The 14,584-nt window shown below is 26.3% G+C and overlaps 2 protein-coding genes across 5 annotated transcripts in view; one reads left to right on the top strand and one right to left on the bottom strand.

Annotated features, from left to right (window-relative positions):
- The window catches only part of LOC126900380 (uncharacterized), a 26,433-nt gene extending 24,044 nt beyond the window's left edge, over nucleotides 1-2,389 (top strand). Inside the window, exons 5-7 of the mRNA XM_050676048.1 lie at nucleotides 1,566-1,716; nucleotides 1,784-1,978; nucleotides 2,053-2,389. Coding sequence (XP_050532005.1) covers nucleotides 1,566-1,716; nucleotides 1,784-1,978; nucleotides 2,053-2,129 — 423 coding nt within the window. The 3' untranslated portion in view covers nucleotides 2,130-2,389. The remainder of the gene's footprint in view (nucleotides 1-1,565; nucleotides 1,717-1,783; nucleotides 1,979-2,052) is intronic.
- Nucleotides 2,390-2,455: 66 nt separating this feature from the next.
- On the bottom strand, nucleotides 2,456-8,010 carry LOC126900378 (micronuclear linker histone polyprotein). 4 transcript variants are annotated; one of them, XM_050676044.1, is made up of 8 exons: nucleotides 7,798-8,010; nucleotides 7,570-7,638; nucleotides 6,304-6,527; nucleotides 5,608-6,243; nucleotides 5,345-5,552; nucleotides 5,227-5,292; nucleotides 4,661-4,745; nucleotides 2,456-3,510 (listed from the first exon to the last, which is right to left on the bottom strand). In XM_050676044.1, exons 2-8 carry the CDS (start codon nucleotides 7,582-7,584, stop codon nucleotides 2,597-2,599), a joined length of 2,148 nt encoding a protein of 715 aa, XP_050532001.1. In that variant the 5' UTR covers nucleotides 7,585-7,638; nucleotides 7,798-8,010; the 3' UTR covers nucleotides 2,456-2,596. The 4 variants fall into 4 exon arrangements, with proteins under 4 accessions (XP_050532001.1, XP_050532003.1, XP_050532002.1 ...); XM_050676046.1 differs by lacking the exon at nucleotides 7,798-8,010 and adding an exon at nucleotides 7,304-7,332 and having other exon boundaries at nucleotides 7,570-7,787; XM_050676045.1 differs by lacking the exon at nucleotides 7,570-7,638.
- Between the last annotated feature and the right edge of the window lie 6,574 nt (nucleotides 8,011-14,584).

Here is a 14,584-nt window from a genome sequence, read left to right on the forward strand (position 1 = left end):
AAAAAAAAAAAAAAAAAAAAAAAAAAAAACACATCTTAGTAAAACCATACCTTCTCAGCTTCGCATCGAAACTAAAAACTTTTAAACGATCTTAAGTTATCTTTGTATGATATTCAACTCAATTAAAAATTTATATTTAACATGTAATCATCTAAGTGTACGCATGACACCTCAGGTTCATAATACACCATAACACTCACCGACAACTATGATATGATGAAAAAGAAAACCAGTTACATTGTCATTTGAGTTTGGACTACTTGACAGTCGACACACTACGCAATGAAATATTTTATTAATATGTTTTAAATGAAAATGAGCGTTTCTAACACCTACAATAATAAATCAAAATCCATTAGGTTTCTATAAGATATAAGCTACCATTCTGTTTTGGAGTCTAGAGAATAAAGATATATAATATATCTTTAAGATATATTATAAGATGTATCTTTTTATTCTGCCTAAAAAACAATATTAAAGAATATAAAAAAGTTATAGAATGACAAATCCAAATTCAATCTGGTTGTCTAGTCCTAATGTATTTTGAGCGCTTCAAGTATATATATTTATTTTGATAAATTGTAATACATTTACTTGTTACATAGTAAAAATATCATCAACTATTTTTTTAATTAAAATGCAGCTGAATATATTTGATAAACAAATCTAAATCCAAAACCTATTAAAGAATAGTTTAATTGATGTTTTTTATGAGTTAGCGGTTAAGTCGAAAATTATAACTTTTCAGAAAACGAATATTTGAACTCAAATATAAATGTGACTTATGTAAATAAGTGTTACTTGTAAACGCAGTAAAAAAAAAACCCTGTTTAACCTAAAAAAATATTACTTATTTGTATAAAAAATATTTTTAACAATTTGAAATTGTTATATTAAAACATTACTAATGCTAAGCTAGTTTTCTTAAAAATTCTATCAACAAAGCTACAAGACATAAAATTAAAATTTTTAGGTGAAGTAATATAAAATTATGGATAAAGAAAAACACAAAAAGTATTGTTGGGCTTATTTATTGTCATACCAATTGTTAACATGATCAAATACAATAATTAAACATTCAATTCTAAAAAATATAATCTTGTAAAATCAGAAAATGTTTAAATAACTATTTAATGAAGACTATATTTAATAAATAAAAATTGTTGACAATAAATAATATCTTATAAATTATCTAGTGTTGTTTTACCTTGTTTATTATTTAGTTGGGAGAGGTGTAAGGAACCACATCCAACATGATTAAATTAGTCAATTATTCAGTCTATTACTGATAATTTAAACTAACTGAATAATTTAAATTATTTAAGATGTTTTACTACTTGAATGACAACTTTGAATAGATACAATATAATTTTAATTAAATATTGTTAAATATAAAAATAGTGTTATACTTCTGAATAAATTTCAAAATTAGATTATTTATTTTAAATTGATTATATTATAGTTGTTACAATCCGTATTTCAAAGCAATCAATTATACTTTAATCACCATTTTACACCTACTTTAAACTATTTTATATAGTTATCTTTTTTTTGTATATTAACAGGTTTTGACACTTATCAAGACCTGCGAACCCGTAGCTGAGATGAGAACATGTCGATCACCAAGAGACTGGTCATTGTTAGCACTACAAAACGTCCGCACTGGCAAATCACACTATTTGGTCATATGCCGGTGTCCATACACTAGCTTACTAGGTGAGCTAACATGTTTAACTAAAGAAAAAAGAAACATATTTATAATAATTAACCTCATACATTTTAGAAGGTCCAATGAGCCATGATCAGCCAACATATGCTAGTGTGCCAGGTATCAGGGTCTATGGTATGATGTGTGTAACAAAAGGAGGTTATTCAACAACAGTTGCACCTTCATATTCAACTCAAGCGCCTATATCAAGAAGACAAGCTAGACCTTTAAGGACACCCAGATCGCTAGGATACAGCGAATTATATGGCCGTAAGTTTGATAATTTTTAATATTTGTGAATATAAAACATTTTTAAATTTGTAATAAAAAAATTGTTTTTATAGAATCATTACCTGCATTTCCATGGCAAAGAGTAATGCAATTTATAAAATCTGTACAAGAAGAATCACAAAAAAAATAGACAGTCCTAACAAATTACTACAACGGATTAAAATAGTTACTAATAATCATAATAATTAAGTAAACAAAATTTACAGAGCCGCTCGAATTACTTTTTGAAAAGTGACATCTTCTATTTTCCATTCCTAAGAGATGCATAAAATAAGTTATTTGTAAAATAAAGTGCTTTGCACGTTTTATATGTTTTATTTATATATTTTTGTAAATAGTTTATGACTATTTAATTAATTAATTTTATATTATTATGTCTCGTAAATCATAATACCTAAATTTAAGCCACTTTGTTTTAACAAAATAGAATGTTAAGTTGTATTTAATAAAAACACATTGTCATTAAAATAATTTTTATAATACAAACAAAATGTTCCAAACATCATTTCAGTAATTATAATTTAACAAATAGAGTAAAAACAAATTTTTAAATTTTATATTTTATAATTTTATAATTAATTTTTATTTTATGGGAAATTATTCTTTAGGTTTCTTGTGTTTTTTCTTTTTCTTTTTATTTTTCTTTTTTTTATGTTTATAAACAGAACCGTTCAATTTTAGACTTTTTGGACTCTTACTTTTACTTTTAGTACAGCTTCTATCAGATTTAGAACTTCTACGAGTTTTAAAATAACTTATGCTACTTGAACGACTATTAGTTTTCGATCTACTAGAGCTTTTACTTCGCCAAGTTTTACTACTACTTCTAGTACGCCAACTTCTACTCCTACTTCGGCTTCTACTCCTGCTCGAACTTCTACTCCAACTTCTACTCCTGCTATAACTTCTACTCCTACTTCTGCTCCAACTTCTATTACGCCAACTTTTACTTCTACTCCTACTCCAACTTCTACTCCTCCAACTCCTAGTTCTACTTCTCCAACTCCTGCTCCTAGTTCTACTTCTCCAGCTTCTACTCCGCCAACTTCTACTACTACTCCTACTACGCCAACTCTTACTTCTACTACGCCAACTCTTACTCCTACTACGCCAACTGCTACTCCTACTCCGCCAGCTTCTACTTCGACTTCTCCTCCAACTTCGGCTTCTACTTCTACTCCGCCAATTTCTACTTCTACTTCGACTTCTACTTCGGTTTTTACTACTCTTACTCTGACTTTTGTTTTTATAATAAAAACTCCTTGAACTATTAGATGTAGAACGTTTTTGTTTTATTTCTTTGCTTTTACTACGACTTCGACTAGTGCTGCTTTTAATTTCAATTTGACTAATATTATTACTTTGAGGATTTTCAAGTCCATTTTTAATTGATTGTAATGGATCAACAATGTGGGGCATAAGATATCTCCCTAGTATTCCACGACCCCTACCACGACCACGCCAATTATTAAATCTCAGGCCTTGATTACTAATAGTTTGGTTACCAGATGCTAAAACAAAATTTAAAACGGTAAGTTATAATTTTTGTGAGAAATTTGTTTAAAATTATCTATTAACAGGATTATAAAAAACGAGGTGTTTTCTAAAAAGACCATTGGGTATGAAATTTTATCAAAAAAATTAAATTCTTTATAAATATAAACTCTTAACAATTATTAATTAAACATACGATTAAGGCCGGATTAATGAATGAGCCATGGCTTCCAGAATTCAGTATTTTGTTTAACTATAGTGTGAAATATGAAACTTGAATGATACATATGGTACAGAAGTTAAATTTTAGACATTGGACTTTACATTGTCTAATTAAATTAACTAATAAAAATATTTTTTTAAATCAATAAAATGTTTTATCTATACAAATTTGTTATTTCAATCTTAAAAATGAACATTTACAAAAAATCTTTATTTATTTTTTGTAAAAATTTATAAAATTGTAAAGGACAGTATATTTTTTTAATTTTTGTAATTTTTAAAGCTAAAAAATTTGTTGTAAGAACTATTTAACAAAAACATTTTTTTTTTAATTTAGTTAAATTACATATAACTCATAACAATTTTTGATCAAACCCATTTCTTGAACGAAAAAGCAAAAGAATCATGCATATGTATTAATATCACAGCCCTATAAATAACTATGAATTGGATGTTTTCTTTTTTTTTCTATTAACCAAGATAAAATAAAAATAAAGGGATAAAAAGTTTTTACGATACTATCTCTAGGATGTTTCTATTCTAAATTTTTATAGATAATACAAAATACTATTTTCTTCTAATTAATAATACAAATATTATATTATATGCCATTTTCATTTATATTAATCCTTTTTACAATTTTTATGTTTATGCTATACTTTTATATGAAATAACCCAAAAAATGATTGTTAAAATATTTTAGCCTTTTTTGAGGAAATAATTAAAATTCTAGTATCGTCAAGATTTAGGCACAGTATATACCTATGTCACTACTTTAACAAAAGACCTAAAAAGCTCATGTACTCTATAAGTAGTATATGAATCCTACAAACTAGGATTTGAATAAAGGACCACACACATAGTAGCTTAAGTAAATTATTACTTCATCATGTAATCACCTACACATCCATAGATGATTTAATTTTTAAAGTTAACAATACTAACTTTCTAATTGTTTGATTTTATTGGGTTTCCATTTTTCTATCATTCTCTGTCTAAATGCTAATTCAATGCCTGTATATTTATGACCCTTAAAAAAATTGTATAAATAAATATTATTGGAATTTTGATTAAATCATTTTTTTTTTAACGCTTAGGGCTTTATAACATAGTTTAATGATGGAATATTTAATATCAATAGATTAATCAACTAATAATTATAATAAATTATTATGAATTCAAGAGTTCAACTTACTTATAAATTTAAAATTTAAAACTTATACAAAAAAAAAAATATATATTATTTATATGATACATAATAAGTAATTTACAACGAATTAAGATACTCCCATTTGGTAAAAATAAAGTGTAAGTCATCAAATGTCATAAGTCTTTTATGACCAAAACTTTAATTCAATGATGAAACAATAAAAAAATATTGACTATTACTTTACCAATTACTTACAAAATTACCTAATGGGAGTAACTATGACATTGTAAATATTTCATTAACACCCTATTTAAGCGTTATATAATTCATATGAAATAGGAATATTTTTCATGTTACTTACAGTAATAATAGCTGAATTATGTAAACTATCAACACTTAAAGTTTTGTTAGTTGAAATTATATTGGCCTAAAAACATAATACTTAATAAATAATATTACACACAATATAATAGAATTACCTTAATTCTCGTTAATAATTCTCTGAGCAAATGAATAGATTCTAGTTTTCTTTGAGCTGCTATTAAATATTTATCTTCTATTGCGATTTTTCGATTAATTTTTTCAGCTTCTTCGTCAGCTAACTTTTTTAAGCAAACAGCTCTACGTTTTTCTTCTCGCAATTTACGTCTTCTCTTTTTTTTTTCCAGCTGATGTAGTTTTTTTTTTCTAAAATTAATTATATTATTTAATTTAATGAAAAAAATAAATAATTTTAATTTACCTTTCTCCCTCTATATTTTTTAATTCTTTTTCTTGTGCAATTCTTTCTTCTTCTTGTTTTAATTTAACTTTGGCTAAAAATTTTTTTCTTTTTCTTAATCTTTTAGTAACTGAACTTATAGTCATATGTTTAGATTTATCAAAATCTACTTTAATATTAGCTGACAATGCTTTATCATCAGAAATATAAGCTAGTTTTGATCCTTTTAATGCTCCCATTGCTTTCACAAAAGATGAATACTCTTTGTATTGAATAAAAGCATCACATATCCCAACTATATGACTAACTCTAGATGGGTCAGCTGCTGGAAGATCTATTTGACTTATTTCTCCAAACATTTCAAAAGCTTCTTTTAATTTACATTCAGAAGGTACTTTGTCACCTGGTTCAGTCAACCATTCTACTGGTAAGTTTTCAATATGAATTGTATCAGGCCGCTCTCCTGGCTTACGTTCATTCATTTCTGGGTTATTGCGGAAAAAAGAATCCCAATCATGGCGTGTTGGAAAATCTGGTTTTACTTCTGATGCCTTTACAGTAAGTAAATGTGTAAATCCGGGAAATTTGAACCTTCTATCAGTCAATTTAGACAAAATTGTATTTAATCGTGTCCTATCTGATAATTCTGCATCAAACCTAGTACATTTAAAAATATACATATATTAATACATCATTAATTTTTTAAGTCATACGAACTTGACAATTTCTGATGATGTAATTAAGACTGAAAGTTTTGAAAATTTGTCTGGTTCTATACTTTCTTTCAGACGTTCCATTAACTGCCAATTTGAAACTGAAGATTGACTTTTGCCATTTAATTGGATAACAATCAAAATTCTAGCTGAAGGTTTCAAGTATAAATTATATCGTGGGCATAATGGCACAACATCAGATTGATCAGAAATTGCTTCAAATATAGCCTAAAATACTTTAACTTATTTTTAAGCCGTATGAAATATTTACTTAATAAGTTATTTATATAGCAAATAATATAATACATCACTTGAATAATGAACTTTTGTAAAATATAAAAAATTTATAGCTAAAATAATATTAATATTAACCTAAGTCATGATATTTACATTAAATTCACCATACGAAATGTAAAATTTCAATTTTATCTACAAGTAAAATACTCATTAATTATTTAAATTTTTAATTATTAAAGACAATATATATAAGAAGTACTAAAAAATGGATAATACTAACATTTTAAAGTGATAAATATAACGGTTAATTCAGAAGTTAAGTTTTTTATTTAAAAGTAGATTAAATACTAATGAGGGAAAAAAATTTTCTGTAGAAGAATTCTAAATCTTAAACTAAGTTTTATTAGTGTAATCAAGCTTAAGTTCCTAAACTATTTAATCAAACTTGGTAAAATTTAAATAATCAAACTCTTATTACTTATTACAATACAGCTACAATATAGCTCGATAATTAATACCTAAATTACCACATACAATTTTTCATCCATTTTATCAATCATACTTTAATTCATTATTTATATAAATAACCAATTAGAGATAAAAATGTATATTATGATACACGATCATCAGAATACTTTTAAATTTCTTGTATATAGATCAGATTCTAAACCACAGTTAAAATAAATATATAATCATAAAATTTTTATATTAACCGACATACTTGTGTATAATAAATCAATTAATTAAATAAATAAGTAGCAAATTACCACAAAACCTTTTGTATAAGAGCTGAAAACTACAATATGAGTATAATCAAACTTAGATCAAGAATTGGTAATTAGAAAGTCAGTCAAATCATTTAAATATTCAAAAGATGTTAAAAATCGATACATATGGCTAATGAAGCAAGATTTTAATTTCATTTAACTAATCTTTATTACATTAATTAAAAAATTCATATTTTTTCCAATTATAATGAGTAAATTTTAAAGAATTGTTTTAAAGTAATGACAATATGAAAATTATTTTTAACCTGTTTTGAAGCCATATTCTGAAAGCTTATTGACAAAAAGTTAAACTCTGAATTCAGCTACATCAAAAACTTAAAAATTATAATTATATTCATAAATCATTTGTAAAATAAATTTGAGTTTTAAATATTTTAATTGAATTTTTATAGATACAGTTATACAATACAACAGTAATTTTTTATAAAATCACATTTTATAAAAACTACTAATTTAATAGCTTAGTAACTTACTGTAGTAATATGATTACTGACACATAAATGGTAAAAAACAAAAACTATTTTTAAATTTCAAGTTTGAACACGACAGTATTTTGTACTAAGTAAACATTTTTTAAATATTATACACATTTATATGATAACACGACAGGATTACCAAAATAAGATGTAAAAAAACTGGTATTAAAGATAAAAGGCGTGATATGGCTATGCAAAACATTTTCGACGATCTTACTACAGAATAGATAAATCTCGTCTATTCTATTCTATCTGTACTACAGCGCAATCTTGTTCGTGAGGGATATTACTTTGATATCTTCAAATTTTACTTCGAGCGCTAGTTACTTCTTAAGGGCAACTAAAACCGTGGTGTTACTTAGGTTAAATTTTTTTGTTTCAACTCTTTTACATTATGCATTAATTGACTTAAAAAACCTAATGTACTTATTGTAACCAACCAAACCCAACTCAACCTAATGTAATTGTAAACAAAATATTTCATAGAAATATTTAAAATATCTAAGAAAAATTTAAAACTATAATCTGGGAAACTTATTTAGATTAAAATTGTATGAAATTATATAGAATATTTTACTAATAAAAAAAATTATTTGTGTGAAAATAAGTAAATGTGAAACGATCGATATATGGTTTTAAAATAATTATAAAAAGTAAATGTAGTAAAATGTATATATAAATTTTACTTAATAAATGAAAACTTTTATATTAATACATCTCTAGAATTGGAATTAGTTCCAACTTGTATAAACGATAAGTAAAAAACTAAATTTTAATTCAGTATTATAACACTATAGTTCTATCAGCAATTAAACTTTTTAGAAAGTTTGCATTTATTGTAATTAAAAGTCAAATAATCACTAATGTTTAATTGAGCATTAAAAAAAATTACATGACATACAAATTTTTTTCTTATTGCTTCTATAAGGTCTCTCTTTGCATTACTTATGATCTGCTTAATTTTCAAAATTAGTTTTAAAATATATATGAAATTATATTATTAAAATAAAAAACATAATTTATTTATAGATAATTAAATTTTGATTTTTCTTAAGAGGTACAGACCTCTCCATTCACCTAATCAATTGATCCCTTAATAATAGTTAATATTATTTATAAATAGTATAAAAATCCACAATTGAGCATTAATATAACAATCATAATTAAAAGTAATTTGACTAAAACATTGATTCATACTACTCATCAGGGCCGGATTTAGGGGAGGGCTGAGTGGTCTGCAGCCCAGGGGTCCCCGCAAATTTGGTATACATTGGTATCGCAAATATGATAATTGTTATTTAATAATTAAAAAAATATATTTCTTTGTTTATGTATAAGGGGCCCCCACAATGCATTCCGCCCAGGGGCCACAACATTCCTAAGTCCGCCCCTGCTACTCATTTAATTCAATCATTTAAAAAATTAATAAGAATTTTAACTTCTGGAAAATTAAGGTATTATTAAATTTAACACATTAGAGAAATTAGCTAATTAGAGCTATAATAATAAGTCCTTACAATTTTTGAAAAAGATTATTAATTTATTCATAACTTCATCTTTTATTGTTATTTAGACATATTTTTGAAGAGTATATAATTTAAAATAATTTTACTATTGAAAATTTTAAATACTAATTTATACTTTAAATAACATCGTATTTACAAATTATGGGCGATACCCTGTGAATGCTCTTGGACATTAACCGTGACCTATTGGCTTTATTAGTGATGCGACTACCTATGTCGCGTGACTTTTATTTAAAAATATAAATAGATATACTAGTTAGTTCCATAATTTAAATGTATGAGCAAAACTGACTCAACATTATAATCATTAGGTACTATTTATGTATACAATACACATAACATAGTTATCATGCTGTACGTGTAACAAATAAAAAGTATTTTATTAAATTATTAAATGAAAACATGGTTTTATTACATAAAATAATAAAAAATTAGTGTCACGATAGCTATTGGCGTCAATTGACATGGATGAAAATAATTAAATTACATTACATTAATGCCATAGGTGTCATATTGATACCTGTAGCAATAATATTCTGGCGAGGGCTGGCAAGGTGGATGAATAGCGATCGTCCCTGGTCCTTATTGAACGCTATTCTCGGTCCTGAAGTAGTCGGTAATTACCTAAAAATTTTTTACTAATAATTGTTGTTAATTTATGTTTAAACACAAAAGTAATGTTTGTTGTTATGGACTATACAAAATAGTATACGCAAAAGATAAACTATGATGAAATAAAAATTATACGTTTATATCCTAAATATTTTTTTTTTTGCTTGCCTTGTAATCTTTTTTAATAAACAAAAAAAAACAATAATGATTAAGACTGCGGCCACAGCGCCGATAAAAATAATTTTATTTTACTATTATTAAATTATCTTATGAACGTCTTGTCTAAAATATGTCCTATTATTACTACTCCTACCATAAACATAAAATAGTCATAACTTATCACTTCATAACAGACTATGGGATTTTTTAATCATGTGCATTTACGATATTTATCGTGTATGCATGTTGTTTTTATTTTTAATGCAAATAAACTAAATCTGTTAAATAATAAGCTAGACAGAACATTAAGGTGAAGACTTGAACAAATACTCAATGTAATCACTAAATTAATACTGAAAAGAAAAAGGCCGATCAAGACAGAGTTGGGTAGAGATCAAAAAAGTCTAAAGTTATTAGAAATAAACAATGAAGAAGAGATTAACAGAACAAGTGGAGAGTTGTGGTGATTGCCGCAAAGGGCCTAAATAGTCTATTTAAGCCAGAAAAAAATAGTTAGTTAACATAAAATAATATTACTTTATACATTTTTATGCGTTTGAACGAAATTTACAATGTTTTATTTTTTAATTAAAGAAAATTAAAACACATTAATATGCTTATTTCTGTTGACGTTGTGAGCAAAAAAAGACCCTTTAAACTTTAATAGAGCCTCTTTAAACTTGCCCGTTACAGGCTTTCAGGGTCTCAGTCCACCATTGGATATTTTACTTAGAACTATTAAGAATTGATTGAACAGGTATTTCACTTAAAAAAGTAATAAAAACATTTTTCTTAGGCGCTTTGTGGCAACCCTCCGTGGCCATTAAATTAATAAAACCAATTTTTAACTAAATAACATAAATATACGCTAGTAAAAATTTAATGAAATTTTTTATTAATTGAAAATTTATTTTGTCAACATTCTTTAAAGTAATAATCAGATAAGTTGAATTTTTTAGATCTTTTTTTGTTAGTTTTGATTCTTCCAAAATCTAACTGTAAACAAGGGCCAAGTTCCAAAACTCTCCATTCTTAAAAAAGTCAGCCTATTTATGTAGTATTATATACAATGCTCTATCTTTAACTATATACAATCCTAATTTCATGAGTAACATTGCTCCTTTATTTGTATTGATTAACACCTAGACATTTATTGATCAAATACTAACTTAGTACTATTTTACTAAATATTTATTTTTATGCTGAATAAATTTCCAGTCTAACAATAATTCTTTAAGTTAAACTTAAAAATAAAAAATAAAATTAATTTAATTAAATCCCCTAAAAATTATATTTCACTATTTGTGGTTAATTGATTAATAATAAATAAAATTAAACCAATGTCACAAAAAGCACTTTAAAAAAATCAGCAAATACGCTCGTTTAGAAAACGATGTTTAAATCATCATTTGATTTATTTTTTCAAGTGCTTTTGTAGGTGTTGAGTTAATTATAAATGATAAATGGCTTGAATTTCTAAATTTCTTTATATAAAAAAACCTAAAGTTTATAAAATATAAAATAAAGCTAAACTCATCTATTATGGGAAAATTATTCGTTTAATGATTGAAGCAATCGTAGAAACAATAATATCGATTATCATTTGATTATTTAGTCACGCAGTTTATTACAAAAAATACATTATAATTTAACTATGTAGAATTAGTTATATCATTAGTATTATCTAAATAGCCTAAAAACCGAATTATACTTAATATGTAAATTATGTGTCTTAAACCTCAATCTATTGAATTAAACTTTAACGGCCTTAATTTTTGTGTAGATCATTAGGCAATCAGCAAAATTTTGTGTCTATTTATAATCAAAAAACCTTTTTTTCACAACGACCTTAATATATTGTGGTAATATGTAATTGCCCTACCCTGCTACCCGAGATAGTTCTAAAAATAAACACTGATACTTTTAAGTTTATATCCAAATAATATAATTAATTGATTATTATTTAATCCTTAGATCACTTAGTGCAAAACGTTTTTAACTTCAAACCGTTGTTGTAATATTATTTGGCTTAAATAAATATTATTATTATTAGACCAATCGATTACTTAACATAATTTAAATTATATAATGTATTATATATATTTAACTTCAACAGACAAAATAAAATATTCATTGCATAGACCTTTGCGTACAATTTAAATTAATTTATTTAATTTTAAGTAATCGTTTGTTGCGTGTCGTAAAGGCATTTATGCGAATTATTAAAATAGAATTAATGAATGTTGTAATATAAATACAATAACTAATTAGCTATATTACTGAAAAGAATGCCCTGAATGTAAATTATATAAAAATAATTTTACACTACGAAATTCGTATTACGCTATCGATATTTTTTATTTAATTAGTATTTACCTCGGGTGTATTTGCTATTAATGTTTTGTATTTACAATGTGTGCATGGATTTTATTTAAACTTAAAACTTTCTTAACTGATAATACTTAGCGATACATCAAATTATGAAATATTTTTTCTATTAAAATTCCATAACTGCCTAAAAAACAACAAGTTTTCCTTAAATGTCCAAAGTTGAAAAACTCAGAAAAAAGAAAAATTATAGAAGCATACTACTAAACATTTAACGACTTCAAATGTTTGAAAAATGCTTCGATTGAATACAATTTTCTTTTGGAGTACATTTCAGAAAAATTCTACATCAATGTTTAATACATTTTACTATTTATTTCATTACTATACATATTTTAATTCGGAAAGAACCCCCACAATTTTTTAGGCATTGTATCATCAATATATATTAGTATGGATCGATCTAAAAGGACCCTTGTTTATAAAAAAAAAAAATATATTAAATTTGGGTTTCCAACGACATAAAGGTATTTTTTACAATAACAAAGAGCTCATTTTTAATTTTAAAGTATATTTGAACTGTTTTGATATACAGGGCTCCTATCTTCGAAGGACATTAAATTTTTAAATTAAAGTAATTACCCGGAGACGAGCAGAAGGGTCAGATGGTCAAGTTTCAAGTTTAAGTTAATCGTAAATAAAATAATACGTCGACGATGTGGACGGCATTCGATTTCGAAACACGTCAAATCATTTGGTTGCAAAGATAACGACCTTTTCTAGTAACACACAAAACAACGAATGCTAAATTAATTTTTTAAAACAGATGCATTATTTATCATGATGGAAGGTCTCATGGGGAAGGAGGACACGTCACGTAAAAGTAAAAAATAATCATTTTTCCTCACTCTTTCTCTTTCTTTTACCTTTATTTACGGGTCACTGAGAATTTCTACCAGTGTTATGTTTATACATAAATATATTTATATATTTATAGTATATGTATTCGCTCATTTGATGACCGTTATAACGTCAATGTCAGCTTCGATGTCGTACGTAAAAAACACAATTATATATATATATATATTTTACGATTATTTATTATTGTTAAAGGTAGCGCTCTATCGTTTTAAGGTCTCCGCGTTCGCGGTTCGCCCTTTGTCGGGTCAGTCAAAAGTTCGACACGACATCGTCGACAACGCTGCCGCCACCGCCATCGCCGTCACCATTATATGCTAACCGCCCATGTATAATAATAGTTATTCGAACTCTCCTCAAGTATAGTATATTCAAAAGTTCAATTGCTAAAATACATTTTTTTTTTTTTTTTAATTAAAATTTTTTAATTCAGTTCTGAACTGTAGTTTCTCTTCGTTAATGTATCATGACGTACATTCAGTAGAATAATTAATATGTGCTAATTAAATAAAAAAACTATTGCGATATTTATCAACCGTCTGTAAATCTCACTTTTCTATTACAATACTGTTTGTGTTCAAATTCGCTATTAGTTTAAGTGTTTGTGTTCAAATAGTTTTTTGTTAATTCGATGACTTGTCGTCGCACATGTTCCAAACGCGATGATAACGTTTGCGGAATGATCTTAATTGAACTGGTTGCTGTGGAAGGAGATGGGAGATGATAAAAACCAAAAGTCAAAGACGGACGTTGTTCTTCCTGCATTACCGAGATCATCGATACCGGCAGGAGGACCTTACAAGAGACAAACGTAATATTGACGGTTATTATTATTATTTTAAATCTTGTTGATAGTGCAATGGCACATGAGTAATTGTACCTATCTAAATTTATACTTGTCCGCAGGACAGTGGCAAACGTACGTTTGTTTTAATAATTGCATTAAATCGTGTCTAAAAATACAATAACACACGTATAGAATTATTCTTTTTTGTTGTTTTGGCAGCACAAAGCGTCTCATCCTTCATTCACGGTTCTTGTCGCTAACCCCTCCCCACCATGTACTAACGGTTTCACGTGGCAAACGTTCAAATGAAATTGCTCGAAATGTTATCACCACCGAAATCAGCTGCGTTCGTCCCGTTCGTTTTAACAGCGCGCCGTTATCGTCTTGGTCGACGTACAGGACCTTATCGGCAATAGTATTTCCGTCGGTTGAAGTGTCATCGCCGTAATCACCT

The sequence above is a fragment of the Daktulosphaira vitifoliae genome, unplaced genomic scaffold (genome assembly GCF_025091365.1).
Source record: "Daktulosphaira vitifoliae isolate Bord-2020 unplaced genomic scaffold, ASM2509136v1 Scaffold_3, whole genome shotgun sequence".
NCBI classification, from domain to species: domain Eukaryota; kingdom Metazoa; phylum Arthropoda; class Insecta; order Hemiptera; family Phylloxeridae; genus Daktulosphaira; species Daktulosphaira vitifoliae.

What these genes read in the sequence shown, in the direction of transcription:
- LOC126900378 (XM_050676044.1), bottom strand. An exon ending in AAAAATATAGAGGGAGAAAG is followed by an intron (nt 5,553 to 5,607) that starts GTAAATTAAAAT and finishes AATTAATTTTAG; the next exon opens with AAAAAAAAAACTACATCAGC. An exon ending in AATTATTAACGAGAATTAAG is followed by an intron (nt 5,293 to 5,344) that starts GTAATTCTATTA and finishes TTATGTTTTTAG; the next exon opens with GCCAATATAATTTCAACTAA.